General features: G+C 34.5%; 4 protein-coding genes and 1 pseudogene across 4 annotated transcripts in view; 3 read left to right on the top strand and 2 right to left on the bottom strand.

Moving 5' to 3' along the window:
* Nucleotides 1-285: 285 nt before the first annotated feature.
* On the top strand, nt 286-2,313 carry WRKY22 (WRKY family transcription factor). Its single transcript, XM_011038794.1, has 3 exons — nt 286-1,163; nt 1,286-1,396; nt 1,537-2,313. Exons 1-3 carry the CDS (start codon nt 727-729, stop codon nt 2,033-2,035), a joined length of 1,047 nt encoding a protein of 348 aa, XP_011037096.1. The 5' UTR covers nt 286-726; the 3' UTR covers nt 2,036-2,313.
* Nucleotides 2,314-2,936: 623 nt separating this feature from the next.
* LOC105134402 (pentatricopeptide repeat-containing protein At5g28460-like) lies at nt 2,937-5,763 on the bottom strand. Its single transcript, XM_011038806.1, has one exon. The coding sequence runs from the start codon at nt 5,667-5,669 to the stop codon at nt 3,342-3,344; it is 2,328 nt and encodes a 775-aa protein (XP_011037108.1). The 5' UTR covers nt 5,670-5,763; the 3' UTR covers nt 2,937-3,341.
* A 979-nt stretch (nt 5,764-6,742) lies between these two features.
* Nucleotides 6,743-10,480, bottom strand: LOC105134412 (3-methyl-2-oxobutanoate hydroxymethyltransferase 1, mitochondrial). The gene is made up of 5 exons (XM_011038816.1): nt 9,817-10,480; nt 9,394-9,600; nt 9,175-9,321; nt 7,297-7,350; nt 6,743-7,204 (listed from the first exon to the last, which is right to left on the bottom strand). The coding sequence occupies exons 1-5, from the start codon at nt 10,231-10,233 to the stop codon at nt 6,947-6,949; spliced, it is 1,083 nt and encodes a 360-aa protein (XP_011037118.1). The 5' UTR covers nt 10,234-10,480; the 3' UTR covers nt 6,743-6,946.
* Nucleotides 10,481-12,681: 2,201 nt separating this feature from the next.
* LOC105134420 (uncharacterized) lies at nt 12,682-16,635 on the top strand (annotated as a pseudogene).
* A 6,124-nt stretch (nt 16,636-22,759) lies between these two features.
* Nucleotides 22,760-24,860, top strand: part of LOC105134427 (probable WRKY transcription factor 43) — a 6,068-nt gene continuing 3,967 nt past the window's right edge. Inside the window, exons 1-2 of the mRNA XM_011038837.1 lie at nt 22,760-23,268; nt 24,634-24,853. Coding sequence (XP_011037139.1) covers nt 22,883-23,268; nt 24,634-24,811 — 564 coding nt within the window. The 5' untranslated portion in view covers nt 22,760-22,882 and the 3' untranslated portion in view covers nt 24,812-24,853. The remainder of the gene's footprint in view (nt 23,269-24,633; nt 24,854-24,860) is intronic.

Here is a 24,860-nt window from a genome sequence, read left to right on the forward strand (position 1 = left end):
TATATTTTCAAATAGATAATATTAAAAAAAAAAACATCATACAGCACAATAATAATCACATATTTGTTCATTATTTTTTAATATATTTTAAAATAAAAAATACATTTTTTAAAAAATCATACAACATAATAATAATAATAATAATGATCATCACACATAAAATTTGTTAATTATAGAAAGAAAAAAAAAAGCCCACAACATTTATTTTAAAGGGAAAAGTAAATTCCTCCACGGGGTGATGAGCAGAACTTAAATTGGAGCACTCGCCCAATAACTGGCTTCCACTTTATTTTCTATTTTGTCGGCAATTCACGAACTTCCATTTAAATACACAACCGTGTGGACTTTCCAACACTCATTAAAAGGCGGAGCCACCCAAGTCATAACCCAGCCCAACCCAATCCAAGCCAACGCTACCAAACCCCACGTAACCCTTTGACATTTTACCAAGTCAACCCCAAAAAACCAAAACTGGTTTTCAGCTTGTCTAGAGTGAAAAAAAAGAAAAGAAAAGGAAAGGACAAGATAAACATTGAGATGCCAAATTGCCATTCTCTCTCTTTCGCTATATATTATTGTTTCCCCAGTCCCCACTCATTACACCCCCTAACCCCTCTCTCCCTCTCTCTTTCTCTCTCTTAAAAAGTCAGCGCCTTCTTTTGTCTCCTCCCTATAACATCAGTTGCAGAAGGAAGGTACAGATTCACAGACCTTGTCTCTGAAGCCATGGAGGATATTGATTGGGATCTTCATGCTGTGGTCCGAGGCTGCACCACCTCCACCTCCAACCCTTCTACAACCACGACCACCACCATCAACAGCAACAGCACTGCCAGTGGCTATAGATCAGATTATTATCCTCAATACTCTTGCTTTTCTGGTTTTGGAAGTGAGCAAGATGGGCATCTTTTCTCTCATCCAGATCCCTTTGAAACAAGAAATGCTATTGGAGAATTGCATGAGCTTTACAAGCCATTCTTTCCCAAATCTCAGCAGCCCCTTTATTCTCCACAAGCCTGCACACCCCTCTCTTCTTTTTCTTCTATTACCAGTTTTACCAAGGAACAGCCACAGCAACAGCAAAAACAGCCACAGCCTAAGCAGTCTCATACTGGTTCTGTGATTAGTAGTGCAAATTCTCATACACCTCGATCCAAAAGAAGGTAAATCTGCTTACTTCTCACTCGCAGCAAGGAAAAGAATTTGATTTGGTAGATAATCATCAAAGACAGACAAACTCTTTCGCTAATATATACTTCATTTGTATATGTTTGTTTTGTCACAGAAAGAACCAGTTAAAGAAAGTATGCCAAGTACCAGCTGAGGCTCTCTCTTCAGATGTGTGGGCATGGCGAAAATATGGGCAGAAGCCTATCAAAGGCTCTCCTTATCCAAGGTAATAACATACTATGCATCCATCTTGAATTTAATCAAAGCCTGCCTTTTATTTTGGTATTCTCGGTTTGGTATCAAGTCAAAACTTGTAAATTTTCTTTTTCTAATTGATTAAACTCTGGTTTGTTCAATGAATAACAGGGGTTATTACAGATGCAGCAGCTCAAAAGGGTGTTTGGCCCGGAAACAGGTGGAAAGAAACAGATCCGACCCAGGAATGTTCATAGTGACCTACACAGCAGAGCACAACCACCCAGCTCCTACTCACAGAAACTCTCTAGCAGGCAGCACCCGTCAGAAGACCTCAACACCTCAAACTGGCAAAGCTAATGATTCTAGCAAACCATCATCACCAGCCAAACCCGCTTGCTCATCTCCAGCAACTTCTCTGGAAGATGAGCTATTAGCTCAAAGTACTTCAAACACAGAATTAAGCAGAGAAGAGAAAGATATAACGGAAGATGATGATGAAGATGAGATTGGTGGGTTCTCAGATATAGCTGTTAGTGACGATTTCTTTGCGGGTGTAGAGGAGTTTGTTGGTCCTGCCACCGAAGATTACTTCCCTGATCATTTTCCAGCAAGTTTTGGTCAGCCCTGGCTTGCTAACAATGCTGCCACGGCAGCCGAAAGTATTTGACATTAGTTGAGAATGGCATCTCTGACATCGGTCTTATGCTTTTCTTTTATTTTTTTTGCTTTTTTTCTTTTCGGTTACTTGTATCATTTTGCTGGAAGTAGAATCTCAAAGGCATCAATGCCTTGTGCCTGTGAAGTGAGTGCCGCGGGTGAAAAGTAAAGAGTTTATTCCTTTTGTTGATCTTTAGACTGTTAGTAAATTGGTCTGTACATTTATCCGCCTTTTGCTTTTGCTATGTCAAGGCATTTAATTACTTACGAGGGTGAGAACTTTGGTTGGGATGAATTCTTGTTAATTGTCGGGTTATTACTGGCAAATCTCATGTTTGGAAGAGATAAAGATAAAGATATCCGTGGCCTCAGGGTGTCTTACCCTAGCCCCATGGCATGTTGCCTCTTCAATTGAATCAGGCAGCATCCACCATACGTGTACGGCAGCCTCGAGGACTTGGACATACACGGTTGACATCTCTTTGGTTTCTCAGGGAGATCCAAATCATGGCCACAGAAAGTAAAATGAGTACTAAAATTTCTCGATGAGGTGATTATTTTGACAACTTTCCGACAGACAGATTTTCTCGCAGAGTCGGGCCAAACGAGAAAAACAAATAAATGGAAGTTAATTGGGATTAAAACATTGTGCTTAACTGAAAGGTTGGACATACCATTGGTCTTGTAGAGTTCAACTGGCTTATAGGATGTCACAAGATTCATGATCCTCTTCCATCTCATTATTTTCCAATGGAGTCGTTCACGCCGCTAGCTCACTCGGCTCCTAAACAGAAGCCAGCCCTTCTCCGGTTGCTAACACAAGTCAAGATGATAAAAAGATTAAAAAATCTCCTTTCAGACATGTTTCACTAGATGACTGTCCGGCAAAACAGTTCAACCATGCAAATCACTTACCCTGGCAAGACATACTAAGCTATGCTAAGCTTATTATAATTTTAGAATCAATTTTGGCACGAAATTCAACCCTTTGTCTAGAGATTCAACAGTGGATGACTTTCAGCAAGCAAATATCAAAATGCAATTTAACTGTGACAAGCATCACAATTATACCAATCTCCCCTTTCCCATTCTTCAAAATGAGAGGAAGGAATCCACCATCAATTGGATGGTGTTGTGGGACTAGCACGCTCGTATTGATACACCTCAGGAGAATGTGGTTCTCTAGAACAAGTCCGGCTGGAAGCCCCAACAAATATAGCAACATGGAGAGAGAAACCATAACAGACAGAAAACTGGACTCCTGGTCTCTCCTAAACATTGCTAACTTATCGGGACAGCACATATGTTTTCAGGAATCACGTCCTAGCAGAAGCCTTTTGTGCAGTGGAACCAGAAACCTCACATCCCGCAACAAATTTTTTCAACCTCTCTATTTCACCAACTGCAGAGAGCCACTCTGTGAGGATCTCCATGGTTATATAATCAGGATTACAAGCATGCTCAATCATTCTATCCATAAATTCAAAGACTTTTTCCAAATCTTTCTCGTCTCTAAGGCCTTTGAATATAGCATTGTATGTGGTGGTATTTGGCGTCACCCCCCTAATTTTCATATCTTCCATCAGCGAAACAGCAGATTTCACTTTATTATTCTTGCACAACGAGTCGATTAGGATGTTGTATATCACAGTGTTTGGTGGAACCTTCGAAGCAGCTTTCATGTCTTTGAAAATCTCCATGGCTTCATTAACATTTCCATTTAAGCAATATGCATTTATTAGAGCACCATATGTAGCGACAGTGGGCACCACACCGGCCTCGATCATCTTTCTCATCACTTTCTGAGCAAACTTTAAATCCCCAGTTTTGCTGGCATAACCAATCAAAGTGTTATATGTGATAGTATCGGGTTTCAATCCAACTTCCTCCATTTCCTTGAGCATCTCAAAAACTCTATGAAACTTGTTCGTCCTGCAAAACCCACCAATCAAAGTATTATAGCACACTGTATCAGGGCGGATCCCAAGCTCTTTCAACTCTGCCAAGACAAAACTGGCATCAGCCATCCTTCCAGCTTGGCTAAAACCAGAGATCAAGGTATAGTAGACAATTGCATCTGGAGAGCATCCACTTTTCAACATTTCATTGAAGAGTTCCATTGCCTTCTCAAAATTGTTCACATTACAGAAAGCATTGATCAAAGCTGTATAAGTAACAGCATCACCTTTCATACCTCTCCTTTGCGCCTCAACAAAGAAGTCAACTGCACTACTGACTCTCCCAGTTCTACACATGCCACCAACCAAAGTATTAACCGTGACGACATTTGGTGCAACACCCTCTTTATTCATCTCGTCAAACAGCTCCTTTCCCTTCTCTATCTCACCAGCTTTACAAAACCCATCGATCAAGCAATTGTATGTAATGGTATCAGGAGCGCACCCCTTCTGTGATCTCATTCTTTCCATCAAACCCAATCCTTCTTGTTGCCTTCCAACTTTACAAAGTCCATCAATCAACGTATTATAAATAACAACATCCGGTTCAACCGAAACACTTATGCCACCACTCTCTTTACCAGCACTCATCTTTTCAAGAACCTCCAACGCATCATCGACTCTCCTAAACTTGCACATATGATTAATAAGAATCCCAAAAGTAACAACATTCGGCTGAATATCCATTTCCACCATCTTTGCCATTAGTTCATTCATTCTATTAAAATTGCCCTCTCTTGCTAATCCTGTCAATAATGAATTGCAAGTAGCAGATTCCAAAACAGCCCCTAGTTTTATCATTTCAGTAAAAAGATCCCAAGCTCTATTAGTCTTCCGATTCCGACACAGCTTGGTAATCAATCGACCCATCCAAAACGAACTAATAAGAATCCCATGCTCGCCGAACTTCAACACCAGATTAACAATCTCATCTTCACTCAAAAGTTCTTCATTTCTTTCTCTCTTCAACAAAAACGAAAACAGAATATCCCCTGTAGCATCGTTCGGACGACAATTAGAGTCTTCATTTGACTCAAACATTTCATCGATCATCTTCAATGCATTTTTAACACGCCCGGACCTCAACAAAATACTGAGCCAAACATTACGAAGATAGGTGTTTTTAACAGATGGGTCAAGATCATTGAAGAGAATGAGAGATTCCTCCACCAACTCACTCCTTCCATAGGCGCGAAGGAGAAACGACGCAGCATTGACGGTGAGAGGAATATTCAACTCTTTCGAGGTTTTGTAAAGCCTGGATAGATTAGCATTTGAATCCGGTTCACAGAAAGCGAGCTCGAAAATGGCCTGGAAAGTATAGGAGAGTAGAGATTGGGTGTCTGGTGAAGAAGGGGAGTTATTTTGGAGGTAATTGAGGAACTTGAGGGCTTGAGAAGAGGAAGGTAAGCGGCGGGTGATTTGATAGAAAAGGCGAGGAGAAGAGGAGGAAGGAGGAGAGTCGGGGAAGAGGAGTTGATTGAGTTGAGTGGTGTCCCATTCATTTCCTGGTGTTTGAAGGAGTTGTAGGGCTTCGGTTATGATTGAGTTATGGTTGCTAGTTTTTTGCTGTGGCGGTGGTTGTGGTTCTGGAGGTTCGGTGGAAAGGCGGCGGAGGAAAGTGTGGGATGTGAGGAGGCGGAGGAGGTTTGAGTGCTTTGATGCTGAAACTGTTATGATGCTCATTTTGAGATGGGGAAGAAGTAGTGATTTTATTTTTAGGAGGGGCTTGGGAGCTTTCCCTGCGTAGTTTCAGGGTCAGGAGGGAAGGCTAAAGGCAGTTATGTACTACTTTCTGGAAGACGGATAGAAATTACTTTTTAAAGTATTTGTTTTTAAAAATAATAATATTTTTTTATTTTTAAAATTTATTTTTAATTTTCATATAATCTAAAAGTATATAAAAATAATTTATAACTATTTAAAAAAAAACATTTTGAACAATTATACCAAACAGAACACTCAATAAATGATGCTCTTTCGATCCCATCATCGGTAAACAATGCTGGCTTTTCGTGCAAGTATACACTTTTTTCAAAAAAAAATTCAGTTTAAGGCACCGTTTTAAATTTTTTTTTTTTTTTTTTTAAATTATTTTAATATATCAATATTATAAAGAGTTTTAAAAAAATAAAAAAATATTTTTAAAAATAATTATTACCACTTTTTCAAAAAAAAAAACGAACAAACATAATAGAAACAATTATAATTTTGTTTAAGTTTTTGGTCGTTTATGTCATGATTGTGTGAATAATTTATTTAAAAAAAATATTTTAAAACTCATAATAGTGCTGCGGATTCTGACTGAGACCGGTCTTTATCTTAATCAGCAAAATCGCATGGTTTCACCCTGCTTAGCCTTTTCTTTTTTACAAAAAAAAACACGAACAAACATAACGATCGCAACAACTGTAATTTTGTTGAAGTTTATGGTCATTTATGTCGTGAGAATGTTCAGTAAATAATCTTTTTATTATGAGACAGTCTCAAAATTTTAAATTTGTTCTTTATTTTAAAAATTAATATTAAAAATAATTTAAAAAAATATTATTTTAATATATCTTTAAATAAAACACAATTTAACCGAAGTCCCGCAAACTAGTCCGCCACGCACGTTCCAACACGAAACTGCTAATATTCCTGCTATCTAGCTACCTAATAAGGAGCTATGCATAGCCAGACCCGAATATATATATATATAGCTCCGAATCCAATTTCAAGATATATTTTAATTTCTATTGATTTTTAGGAGAGAGAAAAAAGGAAAAAATATGCAATTATTTCTACCGCAAAAATTTTCCTTCCATATGTATCTCGATTTCGAATGTCGAGAACTGATGCAATTTCTGGCTTAGCTTTCAAAGATGCACCACCAAACTAGTCTTCCGTTATTTCACTCTTCTTTCTGGTCAGAAAAGGGGGGGAGGCCGAGTAAGAAACACATCTGCCCGATTAACCAGTATTCAATCATTCGCTGGACCATTACTTGATACAGACATTTTAATTTTCTCAGCTGCTGCAGCTGTTGAAGCTGCTGCCTTGTCCAAACCTAACTTTTGCAATTCGCTCATGAAACCATTTATCTCAGTTTCACTAATTTTATATGGACTGTGGGCAGGACCAGGGAACGAACCGTTTGCCACTTCTTCCTTGTATTCAACTAGAGCTTTGTTGATGACATCTCCAACATGAGCATACTGCTTACAGAACTTTGGAGTAACCTATAACAGGTAAAACAATCCCTATCTCAGCATACAGAACGTTAGCTATGCGAATGAAATCAACAAACCAGGGTGGCAATTATGGGATTAACCTTGGCATGATGTGGATGTTGCATCATTCCCAATAGATCATGGTAAACTAGCACCTGCATGAACGATTAGATACAAATCATGCTACGATCCAAGAAAAAATTGAATATGAAAATTCAAACTCTAGTGTAATTGTGTCTACTGTCTAGTTTTACGCTATCAAGCATAACTCTTGATATGACCGTTGTAAACTGAAATTTTATCAGTAATTGCTAGACATATTGTTCTATATTGGATTACAATTTCAGATCAATCAAAATTCAATAAGGTCTTGCAATACAGGTCAGCAAATACAATATGAATTTTGTTATTTGTTACATTTTGGAGATGATTCTTTTCCTCGTAATATAAGGATATTCAACAGCTTATTTTTAAGAATTTCCTAGTTCTACAAGAATCTTTAATGGACAGCAATATAGTTTACATTTGAGGTAAAGATTCCTTGTGTTCTAAAATCCTTTTTTTACAAAGATTTCTTATTTATCCTAGTTATACAAGGAAATAAGAACTGAATTATTTAATGATAGATTATATTTAGGCTGAATTTTTTTTTTGTATTGATCTAAATTATTTTAAGGTTTTATTTGTTGTTTTATTTTATTATTTGGATATATACATTTGATTTAGGGCTTATGTTTTAGTTTGAGTTTGTTTTAGCTCAAAAATCAATGTTTTAAAATTGTTTTAAGCATTAGGCTTGTGTTAGCTGATTATTAACTTGGGCTCATTAATTTGCACCTAACAATAGTCCGTTAGGATTATTTAGAAGTAATATTTATGGTTTTTTTTGGCAGCAAAATTCAACTGCTGTGATATTTTGAATAAACTTGTGTTTTGCATGATGCAACACATAAGTTCATTCCAATTATGACTTATTGAGGTATAACTAATCTTATGACATCTTCACATACTTCGGATTCTTAATTCTCTATAATCAACAAGTCCAAGTTCAAATTTCAATGCATTTGATTCTTAGGTACATGATTATTTTTAGGTTAAGAATTCTATCCAAACCTGAATTTCAGTTTTTTTGGGTTGTTTATCTACTTTGTTGAGAGTTTCGGGATTGCTATCCTAGGGGTTCACATCACATCATGGATAGAAACGTTCAATTTCGAGAAAAATTAAGACTACAAGATTTCAAGTTTCCTGAAAAAATGCAGATATATTTCTAGTTATTCATGGGTACTTGAAAACGATAACTAAATGATTGTGTCTGGCAATGGTCATAAGTAAGAGATTCCCATGAGCTCATAGATAGTATAGCATAATCAAGTTAAAGGTAAAGTTCTTATAGTAATTATTTGGTGTACCTAAACACACGAACTTTCACTCACATTGTAAGTTTCAGAACTCTTGTTCATGTAATGCCATTGAAAATATCTTCTCTAGCGTCATCAGAGACAACCAGGACATTAAAAAAGGCCTGTGCCCTGTTTAACAAGATTGAAATCCTAGAACCAAGCACTTTCGGGCCTTTGGCTTTGGAGTATAAAACCCAATGAAATCTTCACATTCCTATATTAATGATCAAAACTAACTTGCATTACTTGGGAAAACCATAGCTCATAAGCTTTCTAGTATGACATATTTATCATCACCCAAACCTCTTCTTTTTTAAGTGTAATATGCTAATATTGCTTCCGGTCAACATAGAAGGTAGCATGCTTTAAATGCTTGAGTTCAAAATTGCACTGCCTCGCTTACCTCCTCTAGACAAGCAACATTGTAGGAAAATCACAAAGATAATCAAATTCTTTGATCATAAGAATAAACTTATAGTGGTGATCACCCCCATTCTACAGTCTAATTTGAAACATAACATGCAAACATCTTTATCAAAGGATCAAACAAAGAAACCAAGAGTCTATATGATAAACCTGGCCACTGCAAAAAGGTCCTGCCCCAATGCCAATGGTTGGGATTTTAAGAGCAGAAGTTGCTGCAGCTGCCACGGGAGCAGGCACGCATTCTAAAACTACCGAGAAACATCCTGCTTCTTGCAAAGCCAGTGCAGTTTCTACAACCTGTGCAACATAAACAAATTCAACACAACACAAAACAAACAGTCTCGTAAACAAAACACATAATCAACATACCTTTACAGCACTGGCAATGTTTTTCCCTTGAGGCCTGAATCCTCCAAGAACACTAATAGCCTGAGGAGTAAGTCCTACATGTCCCATAACAGCAATTCCAGCCTCAACAATTGCTTTAGCCGCAGTAATTCTTGATGGCGACCCTCCTTCCAATTTAATCGCATCCATCCCTCCTTCCTTCAAAATCCTAACTGCCGTATCAACTGCCTGCTCATAATCCAATCTCACTCAACATCACCAACCAATTCCTCACTTCAAAATATTCACATTCAGACAACACAAAATCCTCTCCACCACAATGAACCTCCAAGAAAACTTCATACATAAACATTCTACTATTTCATAACTTTCAAAATATAATATTTACAATTAAGATAAACAACAGACAGAGCAACATTTTAGCATGAGAATTCTAATGGGCACCTGGTTAGAACTAGACTCGTAAGTCCCAAAGGGCAAGTCACCTACGAGAAGCGGCCTTTTGGCACCACGAGCAACAGCACGGCAATGAACAAGCATCTCGTCAAGAGAGATAGGGAGAGTGGTGTCATGGCCGTGAACAACCATAGAAGCGGAGTCACCAACTAAACAAACATCGATACCTGCTGTGTCTAAGTGGACAGCAGAAGGGTAGTCGTAGGCAGTCACAACAGTGATCGGGTCACCCTTTTTGTGTTTTTGCTTTAAATGGGTTAGTGTTACTCTTTGGTGTGGGTTTTGTGGCTTCGGTCCGCCGTAGACGGTGTTTTCAGGGACGTTGCTCATGAAGCGGAGGTGGCGGAGAAGAGTTGTGGGTTTGAGAGTGGAGGAGGATTTGGTGAGGTAAGTGAGCAAACCCATTATTTGAGCGATAGGGAGTGAGAGGCAGCGAGAGATGGGATGCGTGAATGACGAGAAATTTTGATTGAATTTGTAGGTTTATTTATGGAGGGAGGAGTTAGTGGGGGAGGGTGGTGCATTTTGGCTGCGCCACCTGCACCGAGTTGGTAGAGGAGTCCGATTTTGAGTTGCTTTCTTCCATGGTTGGCATTGTTATCGACACGTGCCTTTCAGAGCTCGTGAAGGCCACTCTTTTTTGGTATGGTATATACTGGTATGTCATAAAAGAATAAAGAGAACCTGGGAGCTAGCATGTGCTAGGAAAATCGAATTAGGCTTTGGAAAATATTTATTTGAGGGTGGATGATGGTAACGTTAAATTCGAGAGAGAACCCAGGCTTAACATGAAGATGGGTACAATTGAGGATTTTTTTCTTCTTTTATTCATCTACGAAATGTATCTTTAGATCACTTTATGCTGAGTTTGTCGATTTTATTATTGTTGGTGTTATTTTTTTTTATTATTAGAATGATAAATTTTAGTTTCAAAGTATCTTAGCATTTTGTTTTATATATATATATAAACAAATTCAAAATATTGATTAAATATGCATGATTTAAGTTTAAATTTAAAAATAAATTTATTTGTATTATACAATATAAACATAATATTATTCATCTAAATATAATTTTAAAATTTAAAACATTATTAAATAATTAAGAGGCGAGATTGAATATAAATTTAATTTGAAGTAATTTAATACAAATAAAATGTTAAAATATTATAAAAATAAAAAAAAATTAACATAAAATAAGTATAAATCCAACATCATATTCATAATCACATGTGAAAATAAAAATTTTAATTTATAGAGGCACGTGAGAAAATTATCAATGAGATATTCCAATAAATGATTATTTCCATAAAGTTTATCCTCAACGTTAAAATATATATTTTTATCATATAAAATCAGAGTAAATAAAGATATCTCAATAATTTTATAACTTAAATTATAGCTGTTAGGGCTGTGTTCATATATCCATCCATCTAATAAGTTAATATTACAGAGTTTAATGAGATCCAAAGTGTTCTTTGCTTTATTCAAATATATATAAAATACAAATATGAAAAAAAAATATAAATCGTATACATCAATGATATTTTTTTTGTTAGGCAATACAAATGATAATAAAAAAATAACAATAATTATTTTTAATATTAAAAATTAATAAAATTAGAGATTTAAAATATTTTCTTCGGACAAGTCTTTCTATAATAAAATTACATTTTAATTTTGTCTAACTTTCATCTTGGGACATAATAATTAAAGTAAATTTAGAAAATTTTGACATGAATTTGGATGAGAAATCTAAAATGACAAAAGATCTTGAGCAAGATAAGATTTGTTTTAGTTTGATTTATTTTGTTAGATAATATAAGGTATACCAGTTATTATGAAAGGAAAAAATCTAGATTGATAACGTTGTTTTATTTATTATTTAATATTTAAGATGATTTTAAAAAAATATTTGAAAAACCCTTTTAGGTATATTCATAAAAATAAATTCCTTTATATATTAATTTTGATTTTAAACTAAAAAAATCAAGTAAAAAAATAAACCTTTTATATCATTTAATTCACCCTTCAGGTTCGATAAAAAATCCCATCAAGGACTTGATCAACGAGAAATTTAATAAGGATCGGTAAAAGTTGGCTCGGGAATATACTTACCATGAATTTGCCCCGCCAATATAATTACTAGTAGTTAAAAAATCGATCATGTTAAGAAAATAAATACATTGCTAACAGTCGGTTGCCTTCTTTTTCCCTGGTGGTAATAATATAAATTCTTTCATATAAGTAGTTTTAAGGTTTTACTTAAACGACTGGGGTTGTTTGATAAAAAAAATATAACTCTTTACAAAGCAAAAAAATACAAATACAATCCCATCCATAAAGTCTATAAAAAAAAATTATTATTTCTTTTTATATTTAATAAAAAAGAGAATTTGATTTAAGTTTGAAAATGATTTTTGATATTAGACTATTGTATGTAAGGATAAAAATTTTGATGCCCATATTTCAAGTTGAATAATGGCAAATGGAGTTATAAGGATAATTAAAAAAAACTCAAATTTAATATTAAAATAAAAAATATAAGTAAATGTTTTAAGACTTCTCTGGAACTGTAGAGTGATTATAATTTAAAATATTTTTTATTTTAAAATATTTTAAAATAATTTTTTTTATTTTTTAAAATTATTCTTAATATTATTATACATATAAAAATATAAAAAAATTAGAAAAAAAATTTAATTTTAAGAAAACGCTGCCCTTAAATCTCAAAAAAAAAAAAAACCACCGGCACTTAAACACACAGCAACGCACTTGATACATTCTCGTAGAGCGTGTAGTGCACGCTCATATGTAACGTTGGCACGACATTTTAAAACATTCAATCGGACCCGCATATCCATACAGTTTCATCGAGCAGATGACGTTTTCACTCTCGCTTGAGACTCTCTCCATCCAAAGTCTCAGATCAACCAAAATATCTGCTTGACTCCCTTCAACTCAATCATCGCTCATCTTGCCACACGTGTCCTTACACAACAAATCACCTCCGATGCGCTCCTGCAAAATGCTGTTCAATTACGCGCCACCCTCGTTGATAAAACCAGTACTCCATGTCACTTCCTCCTTCGCCTTATCTCCTCGTGCTGCTCCTCGTCCAGTCAATAAAATTCCCCTTTTCCACTCTCTCCGGATCTCATTCCGTACTTTCGCTGCCATGTCTGAAACTAACTCGGCCTCCGATTCTACGCCGGATCACATATCCGGAACGTGGTACTCGGTGCCGGGCCTCCGCCTTCGGGACCACCGATTCACTGTCCCTCTCGATTATTCCATCGATCGCAATCTTCTCCTAAAATCTCCGTTTTCGCTCGCGAAGTCGTTTCCGGTACCTAAAGACTAATCTCAATTAGAAAAATTATTAAAATTAAACTTATCGTGATTAGATTTATTTGAGATGTATCTATAATTTATACAAGTTTACACATCCTGAAGTGCTAAAGCACTGAAGTCAACTAAACCATACACTACTTGTACTGGATTAGAAAATATGATCATGTTGCTTGCATTGTTTTCCGGAAGAAAACAATAATGAAAATATTTTGTTAAAATGAATGGTATTGTCGTAGCTTGTATGCTTAAATACAGCTTCACTTGCATCTCTTTGTGGGAAAATCTGATATCCTTGCTGCCAGTTTCAATTGCAAAATTGATCTTTGGATCAGATATCCAGGTGTTCAATAATGGAAATTCTTATTGTTAGACGCGTGCAAGAATACATGACATGAGACTATTTAGAAACACTACATCACTGCAAATCTCTTGCCATGACACCGTTTCTTTATAGGCAAGCTGTGTGGTCTCTAGCTATAGTAGATATTGTCCATGCAATTTTTTTTTTATTTTCCGTGCAATTCATTAACTCAACAAAAATTTGGTTGTTGAACTTCATGGGTGAATATGTAATAATCATTTACGATTTGTATTTATCTTATATTAGATTATCTACTTTTTTGTTTTCATTTTAGTACATGTACTATTACTTTCACTTATGCATTCAGAATGTTTGCTGTAGTTGGGAAAGAAGAAGAACTACTGCCATACCTATTATATCTACAAGGGGGGCCGGGCTTTGAGTGCCCACGGCCAACTGAAGCCAGTGGATGGATACATAAAGCTTGTGAAAAATTTCGTGTTATTTTGATGGACCAGGCATGAATTCTTGGACATTCCTGAACTTTTACTGCCGTTTCACTATCTGTATTCATCCTCTCGTACACGCTGCTGTGTATTTTCCATGCAGCGAGGAACAGGCTTATCAGTTCCTTTGACACCATCATCCATGTCGCAATTGGATTCTGCGGAGGAGGTTGCTGAATACTTGAAATACTTTAGAGCTGACAATATAGTGAATGATGCAGAGTTTATCCGAGTTTGTCTTGTTCCTGAAGCTGGACCTTGGACGGTTTTGGGTCAGGTATGAAGATTATTAATCTTTATTGGTTTCCCATTTCTTGTTCTGTGGACTTGACCATCTTTTGTTCTGGCTTTTTGTTTCACGAGAACACCCTGATTTCAGTCCCTTTTACTTAAAGTTCCATTTACCTTGTGGAAACTAAAGTGACTTGAATTGCTGACTTCTTGTTCATTTTTTGGTTTAGAGCTATGGTGGTTTTTGTTCAGTGACCTATTTGAGCTTTGCGCCACAAGGGCTAAAACAGGTCCTTCTAACTGGAGGAATCCCTCCTGTAGGAAATGGATGCACTGCAGATGCTGTTTATGGAGCATGCTATCCTCAGGTTATTCACCAGAACGAAAAGTACTACAAGAGGTTTCCTCAGGATGTTGAAATTGTTCGTGAAGTTGTGAAACATTTGGCAGAATCTGAAGGAGGCGGGGTGATGATCTAGCACATGCAATTTTTATACTTTGGTTCATGAAAAGAAAAAAAAATGTTGATCATGCTGTGATTCTTCCTCGTCTCTCTTTTCCTATCTGTACAGGTGCTTCTTCCATCAGGGGGGCTCTTAACCCCAAGAGGACTGCAAACTCTTGGTCTCTCTGGTTTAGGATCCAGTTCAGGTTTCGAGCGTCTGCACTACATGTAAGGCATATATATATATATATATTGAGAAGGATGTGTAAACATTATTTTATCCCAAAAGAACTTGCAACTTTGTATTCTTCAGGTTTCCCCTCCCCCTTTCTTCTACCTTTATTTATCATATTTCCCCTTGCTCTGTTTGTCTCCACAACCTGCAGGTTTGAGAGGGTTTGGGATCCTGTAATAGTTCCAGGATTTCACAAGCAAATCAGCTACTACTTCTTGAATGCTGTGAGAACATTGCTGATCTTCTGTTGATTACTAATCCCTGGATTTTTTTTAGAATCAACCTAAGTTACTTCTTTTTGCAGTTTGAGAATTGGTTGGATTTTGATACAAACCCACTCTATGCTCTCCTGCACGAGTCCATCTATTGTCAGGTAGATTTTCCCGTTCCTCTTTTAGCAGTTTCTTTTGATTGTAGGTAAATTTTACTGTACTTTTGCATGATTATAGTGGAACAGCCATAATGATGGAACAAGCCGTGCAATGTCAAAAGTGCAAATCAGTTAATGCTTCTTTGCTGGGTAGATTTCCACTTCCAAAAGTGCACAAGATGCACCCATGCATAGTTTGTTTATTTAAGATTTTCCATCAAGTTTCTAAATCCTCCTTTTCTTTTGGTTCAAGGGTGATTCATCACAGTGGTCTGCGCAGAGAATACGGGCTGAGAATGGCAGTAAATTTGATGCAATCAGGGCTGTCAAAGAAGGTCACCCTGTATTCTTCACAGGGGAGGTGTGAAGAAATTATAATATTGTGCTTTAAAGATAACAAACTTTTACAGTTTTTACAATCGCTTATTGAACCTTTTTAGCATGTTACGTGCATGATCTTTCGGGGTAAGATAAATAGAAAAGCTCATTTACACAAATCTTTCCTCCAATGATAACCTCATTTACATATTTGTGAGAGGCCATGCTTGTTTCTTTTTTTTTGGTCCTCTTCCTTAGAAACATGTATTTTCATTTGCATGCCTTGTATGAATCAAATGCTTGATCTGTATAAAAATATACTGTGATTTCTTAGTTTACTGATATAAAATAGAACCAGCATCTTTTGCTGTTTTGCTTACATTGTGTTAAGGAATTCTTCTGCAGATGGTGTTCCCATGGATGTTTGAAGAAGTTCATGCCTTAAGGAAATTTAAAGATGCTGCTCATTTATTGGCTGAGAAGAAGGATTGGCCACCCCTATATGACAGTGCAGTGCTGAATAATAACAAGGTGCCTGCAATGCATATAGCTTTCACTTTTAGTCTGTTTTTGATTCATCATAAGCCTGCAATGCATAGACGTTATACTGAGCTCAAATGAGAAGATTTCAATCTTCGAGATATAGCTTTCACTTTTAGTCTGTTTTTTTTAATAGAAATTAGCTTCAGTTTTATTGCTCGGGGGGGCTTCTAATTTATTAAATGCTGGCAGGTACCTGTTGCAGCTGCTGTTTATTATGAAGATATGTATGCTAATTTCAAGTTGGCGATGGAGACAGCTTCTCAGATAGCTGGAATTAGACTATGGATAACCAACGAATACATGCATTCTGGCCTGAGAGACGGAGGAGGGCAGGTTCTTGATCACTTGTTGGGAATGTTAAATGGAAGAAAGCCGTTGTTCTGATAACCATTGTAATTCGTACTCACTTGTTTCTCTCTTATTTGTACATCTACCCCCTTTTTTTTAAAAAAAAAAACTTGCAATTTAGAATTAGTAATAATGTGCTTTCATTGATGGCTCCAAAGCAGTCATTCCAGGAAAATGTAATTAATTTTCTTTACAGGGAGGACTTTGCCACTTCCAGTTTATGGTGGAGACGAGTCGAATCTTCTTTCTTCTGATTAATTTATTGGACTAATTTGATCGGGAATTAATAGTACCGTTGTCTGAGATTACTGGTAACATGGCAACCTTTTGGCTTGCGATGGCATATTATCAATCCAATGTGATCTTTTGAGCTCACATTACCGACACCTGAGTGCTAGGTGTCTTGTCCCGGCAAACATGGATCCGGTTAAGCAGGGAGCACCACCCGAGCAAGTTGTTCACGATACCGTTGTACTTGGATTTGAATCATTAGTGATGATTCTAGTAGTCTATTTTGTATTCTTTTAAATTTAGCGCTGTAGATAGAATTAGACGCTGTGGATCCGTATTATTATTATAAACTTTTTAAATGATGCTAAGGTGTTATTGGATTAACTTGTCATATCCAATTTTGAGATTATTAAGTTAGAATCAAATTTAGGATTAAATGATAAAATTAAAAATAAATAAAACTTTTATAAAAGTATTAAAGTTAAAATATCAACATCAAAGATGATCAACTTGTAATTTTCTACTTTGATCAACTTGTAATTTTCAAAGTAGAAGAGAAAAAAAATAATTTCATTGAACATGTGTAGCACCAACATAAAAAGGATATGGCTGAACTTCCAACAATATAGTGAAAGGATATTTTTTATCATTGGAAGGTGCCATAAAATTTTCAATTAAAATATTAAATAATCCCTTTTAAAAAATTAAATTGCTCTTGATAAACTTGATGATAAAAAAAAAATTCTAAAGCAAAAGACCAAAAAGCTACTAGATACAAGATTTAATTTTATTGACTTAAAGGGAAAACTCGTCATTTTAAAAAGACAAATACCATTGCATGCTAGTTTTTGAATGAGAGTAATTAGATCATTTTATTATATTTAAAAAGAAACTCTTATATCTCTTGTCAATTCTTTGTTAACTAAAAAGTCATGTGAAAAAAATAAAATACTTTAGTTCCAAGACATTTAAATTTACTTTTTGTTATAGTTTTTTTTGTTATATAGTATTGTGGTTTTAAAATCCTATCAAAATAGCAAAAGAATTACATTTTCACATAGCTGATAATCTAGAAGTCCAGTTTTCATGTGGAAGGAAAATAGACAAAACTATTGGGTTCACCAACCATGCATGAAAAGTTGAATGATTCGTAAGTTTTATTCATTAATAATTATTTTTATGTATATTATATATATTATTTAGCCCATCAATTATAATTGATTCTTATTGTTGCAATTCAAATTTTGGTTTTTTATTGTCAACATTGTTAATGTTTCATGCAAGCACGATGATAAATTATAGATTTTTCAAGCAGCTTTAATTTAATCTTTAATTGCTATTTATGAGATTGAAACGAACTAATCAAGTTGGTGATTTTGTAGCGACCTAAGTAGTTCACACTTCAAATTAATTTGCAGTTTGATATAAATATACGGGGCAACTTGTTTGGTTCTTAAGAACATTACTTTATATGAATCTACATATTCTCAATGTAGTGATGCAATTAAGTTACTAATATCATTTGATTTTTCAATCATCTTACATATAATGTGAAGAATGTTACGAGAATTACCGATGTGCTTCGACAAGTTTTGCAATAAAAATCTCAAAAAATTTTAAATGTTATAGATTTGGTGTCTACTACAAGACTTTGATTTAAAAGCTAAGGGATAATAATTAAGATACTCTTTTAGAAGAAACGATATCATTTTATAAGCATTAACACATTAAAATTCTTGATATGGATACTTGTTTTTCTAATATGGGATAACCTCACCGTAAAAAAAATTTAGTAATATTTGAGCACTGCTATCAAATTTATATATTTACAACCACCATTGATCAACAATTGCAAAATCTAAATAATAGATTTGATGAGCACGTGATTGAGCTTTTTTATGTTGAACATAACTTTGGATTCTAAAAATACCTATAAATTATTTAATGTTGAAGATATATTCATATTTATTGATAAGTTTTATTCTAAAAATTTTTATGACCAAGAAAAAATTCATTTGAGATTTCAGTTGTAGTATTATAAGTTTTATATACTCAATCATCTAAAGTTAAAGAACTTGTCATTGATTGTTGATTGATTGAAACTAGTAAAACTTGAAACTAGAAAATCATTATTTTAACCACTCATTGGCATTCAACTTATTTTAACTTTTTTTTCAATAATAACTATTGTATGAGTTTTTTTAATAATGAAAATTGTTAAAATAAAACTTTGCAATCTGATGAAGAATTATTTTCTTGTAGATTATTTGATTGTTTATAAAAAAGAATTATTTTCTTGTAGATTATTTGATTGTCTATAAAAAAAATTGCTAAAAAATTCATAATTGATATGATAATTAATTATTTCTATTCCATGAAAAAACAACAAGCACAATTAAAATAAAAATATAAAATAATGCTTTGTTTTAGTTAATGTTTCTTATACACTTTAATTATATATTTGTATTTGATAGGTATGAAAACTAACAAAATTAAAATGATAGATATATTATAAAAATAAAATTAATTTTATAACTATGACTCAATTTAATATTATTTTCAACCTTTTACAGTGTATAAAGATTTTTTTGCACAAAACTAAATCACGCAGTCGTTTTGTATTTATAATAGATGTATATGTATAATAGATTAGAAAATAATTTCTACCTTGTGAGATATATTACTTTTGGTCCCCTATAAAATAATCCTAGGTTCGCCCCTGGGTGTTGAAGCTAAGGTACTTTTGTTTCTAAAATATTTTATTTTTCATAGGCATGCTTGTCCTTCTACAAATTAAATACTTGATGTTGTTGGTGTACAGAAGCATGCATGTCTTGCTCAGAGTTTTGGGAAAAGGTGGGCTTGTTTTTTCACAGTCTATATCATCTGCTTGGGTTGCACCAATGATTCTGGCGTAAGGTTTTTATGTTCTTATACTCTTAACATGACACAGCAAATTGTCAGTCTCCGCTTGAATATCAGCACTGATACAGCAGACTAGCTCATTTGAATACCCTTCTGTGGAACTAAAAGATGTTACTAGCAGTTTGGTACTTTTATGCGACTTAAATTATTTCAGTGGCAAAGATGGGGGCATAAGCGAACCTGCAGTAGCTTCTTCTTGTTGATTGTTTGCTGCATGCCATAGTTGCACTCTCAAGCTGTAATGAAGGAGCTTTTATATTCACGTGTTCCAACTGTCCGAGTAGCTAGAGTTCTAGGCCAAAGTATTTAGTAGCCAGCTCATCTTTTTCCTCTTCTAAAGGGTTCAGTCATTTGAATGTTGCCATTTCTGGGCCCTACATTGATGCACCAATAATCAGGATTCTAATGATTGTGATCTAAATTTGTTTTTCGAATCCAATAATCAGGATTCTTTGATGACGAGAATAATTGCCTATGTTACTTGTTAACTGTTTCTTTTTCTTCCTTTTTTTTTTTTTTTTTCTTCCAGCGATTCTTTTTCAAGTCCCAGGTGATTGCAACGAACAAATTTAAAATTGGAAAGTGTGAAGACTTTGTATGAACTACTAGAATATTTTCCTGAGCAAGCTGAATATCTCAGCAAGATGATTAGCAGTTGATTTGGAAAATATGAGGTCCAAATGCACGCTGTTTCAGAAACAGCAGGGCTGGTTACGATTATGTTTTCGACTCAATACTTTCAATTCACTTGGCGTAAGGAGTTTTGATATCCCTCAGGAATGGTTAATCAACTTAATTTCGAGTTAGTTTAGGCTGCACAATTCCTGTTCAATTCCGGTCCTCGATAGAGAGAGAGCGTTTTAGATGGCTCCAGTGTTGTTCCAAGTTTTTGGTGTTTTTTCTTGGATTTTAAAGGCCAATCTATTCTCAGCATGGATACTGCCTGCTATTCTGCAACAGGAGCTCTTTATGTATCGTGTGTTGGTTCACTTTTCGAGAGTGATTTTCTCTTTATGAAGAACACGCACTGGATTCTTGAATGTAGCAGTGTTTCGGGTCCAGTTTGGTCCCTTTTTAATTTAAAAATTCAATCGAACTAAAAAATATTTTTTTTTTGTTAATATAATTTAGATCTGAGAATAGATTCAAATCAAATCGGTTTTATTCGGTTTGGGTCAATTTTTTAGTTTTAAAAACTAGAAAAACCAAAATTAATTAAATAAGAGAAACCTTAGGCAAATCACAGTCACTTGATAAACTTGGCTGAATCACATTCAAAAAAATCTTTGTTGAAAACTTTGAATTCAAGTTCTTCAATTGAGATCTGAAAGATCTATTTTAACTAAATCACAATCATTAGATTTATCCAAGTTAACACAACTACATATTAACAAAGATTTTAACAGTGTCCTCCAAGCTACCAAGACCTCATGAGCACAACAACATGTTAATAGAACTAAAAATAAGGATTTTATTAAAGTTTTTTTGTCAGAAATTAAAGCAGAGAATAGAAAGGTAACATTATAAGAAAAAAGAGTGCAGATAAAAGAGAGTGGGAGAAATGGAGGGGTGGGATAAAAAGGAAGAAAAGGCAAGGAAAAAGAGAGAGAGAGTGGGAGGGAGGGATTGTGAGGCAGCTAGAAGAGGAAGCTGAATAGCTGGAAAAGTAGGATTAGAATTTTTAAATTTAGGATGTTTCTTTTTATATTTTTTTAGATTTAATTAAACTTGTTTGATTTTAAATTTTTTTAAACCAGAACCAAACTAGATGGTTTTTTATTTTTTAATTGGTTTATTCAATTTTTTTTATTAGTTTGATATTTTCAATTAATTTTTTTAGTTTAATTGATTGATCAGTTTTTTTAAAATACCTTTACTTTAATAAATGTATTGGTTTTTTCAGTCAACAAGATAATTGGCGAGTCCTTGCTAGGTGAACTAATCCGGACTAATTACAAGTGTTTTCTTTTACACATGACTAATTAAGAATGTTAAGCATGTAGGCTTCGGAATTCAAATATATTTATTTGTTGAATGGGTTGGGCCGTAGCAAATGGGTTGTATACTTTGCATATCATCGTATAACAATGAGTCAAGGCAAGAGGGACCTGTGCATCGTGTGTTTCACCAAAGAATGATTAAAGGCAAATGTAATATTTGAGATAGCTTTTATTGAAAGCTGAAACCTGACCTCAGATATGCAAAATTCTTGAGGTTACCTGCATAAGTTCACACGTAAAAGATACTAATTTAATTTAAAAATTTAAACTATTAGGTAAAATTTTAAAATATAATTTATATTATTTTTTAATATATTTTTTTAAATAAAAAAGTTTTAGACTTAAAATTTATATAAATCCATATTATTTTTTTCTTGATTTTTTTAAATCAATAAAAATAATGAAATCTAAACCGATAACTACTTAATTATTAAGATTCTGATAACATATTAAAAAATCAATTCAACATAAAATTTTAAATTATTAAATAAAATTTTAAAATATCATTTATATTATTTTCTCGTGCCATTAACGAAACCGAAAAGAAACCTCCAAAATCTCGCTTCTTAATTATTCTGGAGAAACTTCATAGTTAAACAAAGAATAGTCTCCCATCCATTATAAAATAACCTGATGTTGTCTGTGATTTTTATTAAGGGCTAAATACCCACCAGGTAGGTCTTAATTTCATCCAACTGGGGCAATCAAATAGGCCCTGTTGTTTTATCTTGTCTACTAGCAAAAGCTGAAATGGAATATATATATCTGTTCGCGGCACTAAGAAATTGCAGGTGCGAACCAGTAACAATTCAAAAAATGCATTGAAGATTGGTTGGTAAGCAGTGCCGTATCCATTAACCTAGAGGGAAATTTCAACATGTGTCTCAATTGAGGTGTTTTGATTTGGTTAATGATACATAGGTAGCAGTCCATGTATATCATGCATGCTAGCTAATAGCTATATTGCTTTGGAGATAACGATGTGCGTAAGTTGGGCACGTCTCCCCTTTCACTTGAGGGCAGTTGAACAGAAGTAGGTGAGCTGCAGTTGGCTTTACCCATGGCTACAAGAGATGGAATTGAGACTCGGACGGACTCTCCTTTCAATACCTAGCAAACCATCTTCATCTCTCTATTTGTAGGCCTGTCCAACCTCTTCTCAACTTCCCAGGTTTCCAACCCCTTATATATATTCAATCTTACGTACATCCTCAGTTCTTCTCTAATCATTATCTTTGTAGCCCCACAATGGAAGGCCAAGAAGCCCCACCACCACCACCACTACCACAATTTCCATCACAGAACCCTCCCTATCTCTTCTCGCCCTCACTGCTCCTATCCTCCTCATTGCACCCTTCTATAATTGAGCCTCAAAGCCTTCCAGATATTGATTGGGTTGGCCTTCTCTCTGGCCAATCCGGGCTCGGAGAGAATAGGTCTATCATGGACAGTGCTTCTATGGTAGCTGAAAATGGAGCTGAGGAAGAAAAGGATAAGAAGAAAGGTGGAAGAATGAAAAAGACAACCCGGCCAAGATTTGCTTTTCAAACTAGAAGTGCAGACGATGTTCTCGATGATGGATATCGGTGGAGGAAATATGGGCAAAAGGCAGTGAAGAACAGCAAATACCCCAGGTTTGCTTGTAATTAACTTAATTAGACTCCTAATAATCATTCTAAAACAAAACAAAACAAAAAAAATCCTTGCATCATCTAACGTTGCATGGTATGCATTTTTAGATGTTATACGTAACCCAATTACTAATTAGTCCGAAACTCCGAATTGATATTTTTGATGAGCGAAATAAAGTTTGTCATTGGAATTTCATCTTTCTTTTCTTTCCTTCCTTTTAACAAAATATATATATATATATAAATACATAAGAGGTGATAGTTTGTTGATTGCCTAATTATAATAGTCGTAGGTGACTAGAGTCTAGACATCCTTCTCTTTTTTCAGCTAGTTAAAACTATATGCATCGATCATTCTTGAGAATTCACCTGTAATCGACACGATTAAATAATTAAAATCATATATAAATTACCGTATTTATATTTAATGTATCTATATATGAAGATTTATAAGGTGTTTCTTTCTTATGTTTTGCCATAAAAATCTAGGTAAGGGTTAGGAATATTCGGAAAGAAAAGCAACCACACGATCGGCAGCTAGCGACTCGAAAACAACAATAGAAATTGTCCAAAAGGATCGATATTATTGTCGCCAATTGTGAATCACATGATATCTGTGAATTACCATATATGTTTTGTCGTTCATTTTTCCAATAACATCATATAGCTATACGCATGCGCATGCTATTAATTGCTTTTCAGATCTTTATCTTTCCACGATATTTTGATTTCTTTGTAGGAGGATTTAATTATGAGCTACTAACTTTGATGAGAAGAACAGAGATTTAAATGCGGACAGTAATATTTTAGTTAATTGATACTATTATTCTCAAGATTATAACAGATGAACGCATTATATTTATAATTCAGGAACATAAAAATGATGAGAGATAATTAATTGAAGCAGTGAAACAAAAAAAGTATTTTTCTTAATTAATCAATGAGACTACTGCAACTTATATATATATATATATATTCCAAGAGAATTTAATAAATTCTAAAAAAAACGTTGTTTGATATCGGGATACATCCTTTAAATCATCCATACTAACGTATAACTATTTGAAAATATCAACCATTTATCTCGAATTGAAAAAAAAATTATACCATGGCGAAGTCATGTGGACCAAAATATTTTGAATGATAAATGCATGAATCCCATTATTACTATATATTGAATATATATTACAATTATTATAGATTTATTTAATGCAGCAAGTGGTTTATCTTATGGTCTTGCACTATTCATTTTACAAATCTTGGACATAATTTAGAGTGCATAATTAATTTTTGTCCCTATCTCCTTCAACTATTATTTTTTTGCGAAATAATTCTTACTCCGGCACTTTGATTTCATTTTGCGCAAAGGAGTTACTATCGGTGTACACATCATACATGCAACGTGAAGAAACAAGTGCAAAGGTTATCCAAGGACACGAGCATAGTCGTCACGACTTATGAAGGAATTCATAATCATCCATGTGAGAAAATGATGGAAACCCTAACTCCTCTTCTCAAGCAGATGCAGTTCCTTGCTAGGTTTTAACTTCTTCAGCTTTTCTACACTTTCAAGAACAAATCAAGCAGACCTCCTG

This window comes from Populus euphratica, unplaced genomic scaffold (assembly GCF_000495115.2).
Source record: "Populus euphratica unplaced genomic scaffold, PopEup_1.0 scaffold2.1, whole genome shotgun sequence".
NCBI classification, from domain to species: domain Eukaryota; kingdom Viridiplantae; phylum Streptophyta; class Magnoliopsida; order Malpighiales; family Salicaceae; genus Populus; species Populus euphratica.

Excerpts from the sequence above, each read along its gene's own strand:
- WRKY22 (XM_011038794.1), top strand. The coding sequence starts at position 727 with ATGGAGGATATTGATTGGGATCTTCATGCTGTGGTCCGAGGCTGCACC. Across the intron at positions 1,164-1,285 it reads ACACCTCGATCCAAAAGAAG|AAAGAACCAGTTAAAGAAAG; the intron begins GTAAATCTGCTT and ends GTTTTGTCACAG. Across the intron at positions 1,397-1,536 it reads AAAGGCTCTCCTTATCCAAG|GGGTTATTACAGATGCAGCA; the intron begins GTAATAACATAC and ends AATGAATAACAG.
- LOC105134402 (XM_011038806.1), bottom strand. The coding sequence starts at position 5,669 with ATGAGCATCATAACAGTTTCAGCATCAAAGCACTCAAACCTCCTCCGC.
- LOC105134412 (XM_011038816.1), bottom strand. The coding sequence starts at position 10,233 with ATGGGTTTGCTCACTTACCTCACCAAATCCTCCTCCACTCTCAAACCC. Across the intron at positions 9,322-9,393 it reads ACATTGCCAGTGCTGTAAAG|GTTGTAGAAACTGCACTGGC; the intron begins GTATGTTGATTA and ends TATGTTGCACAG. Across the intron at positions 7,205-7,296 it reads AACATCCACATCATGCCAAG|GTTACTCCAAAGTTCTGTAA; the intron begins GTTAATCCCATA and ends TACCTGTTATAG.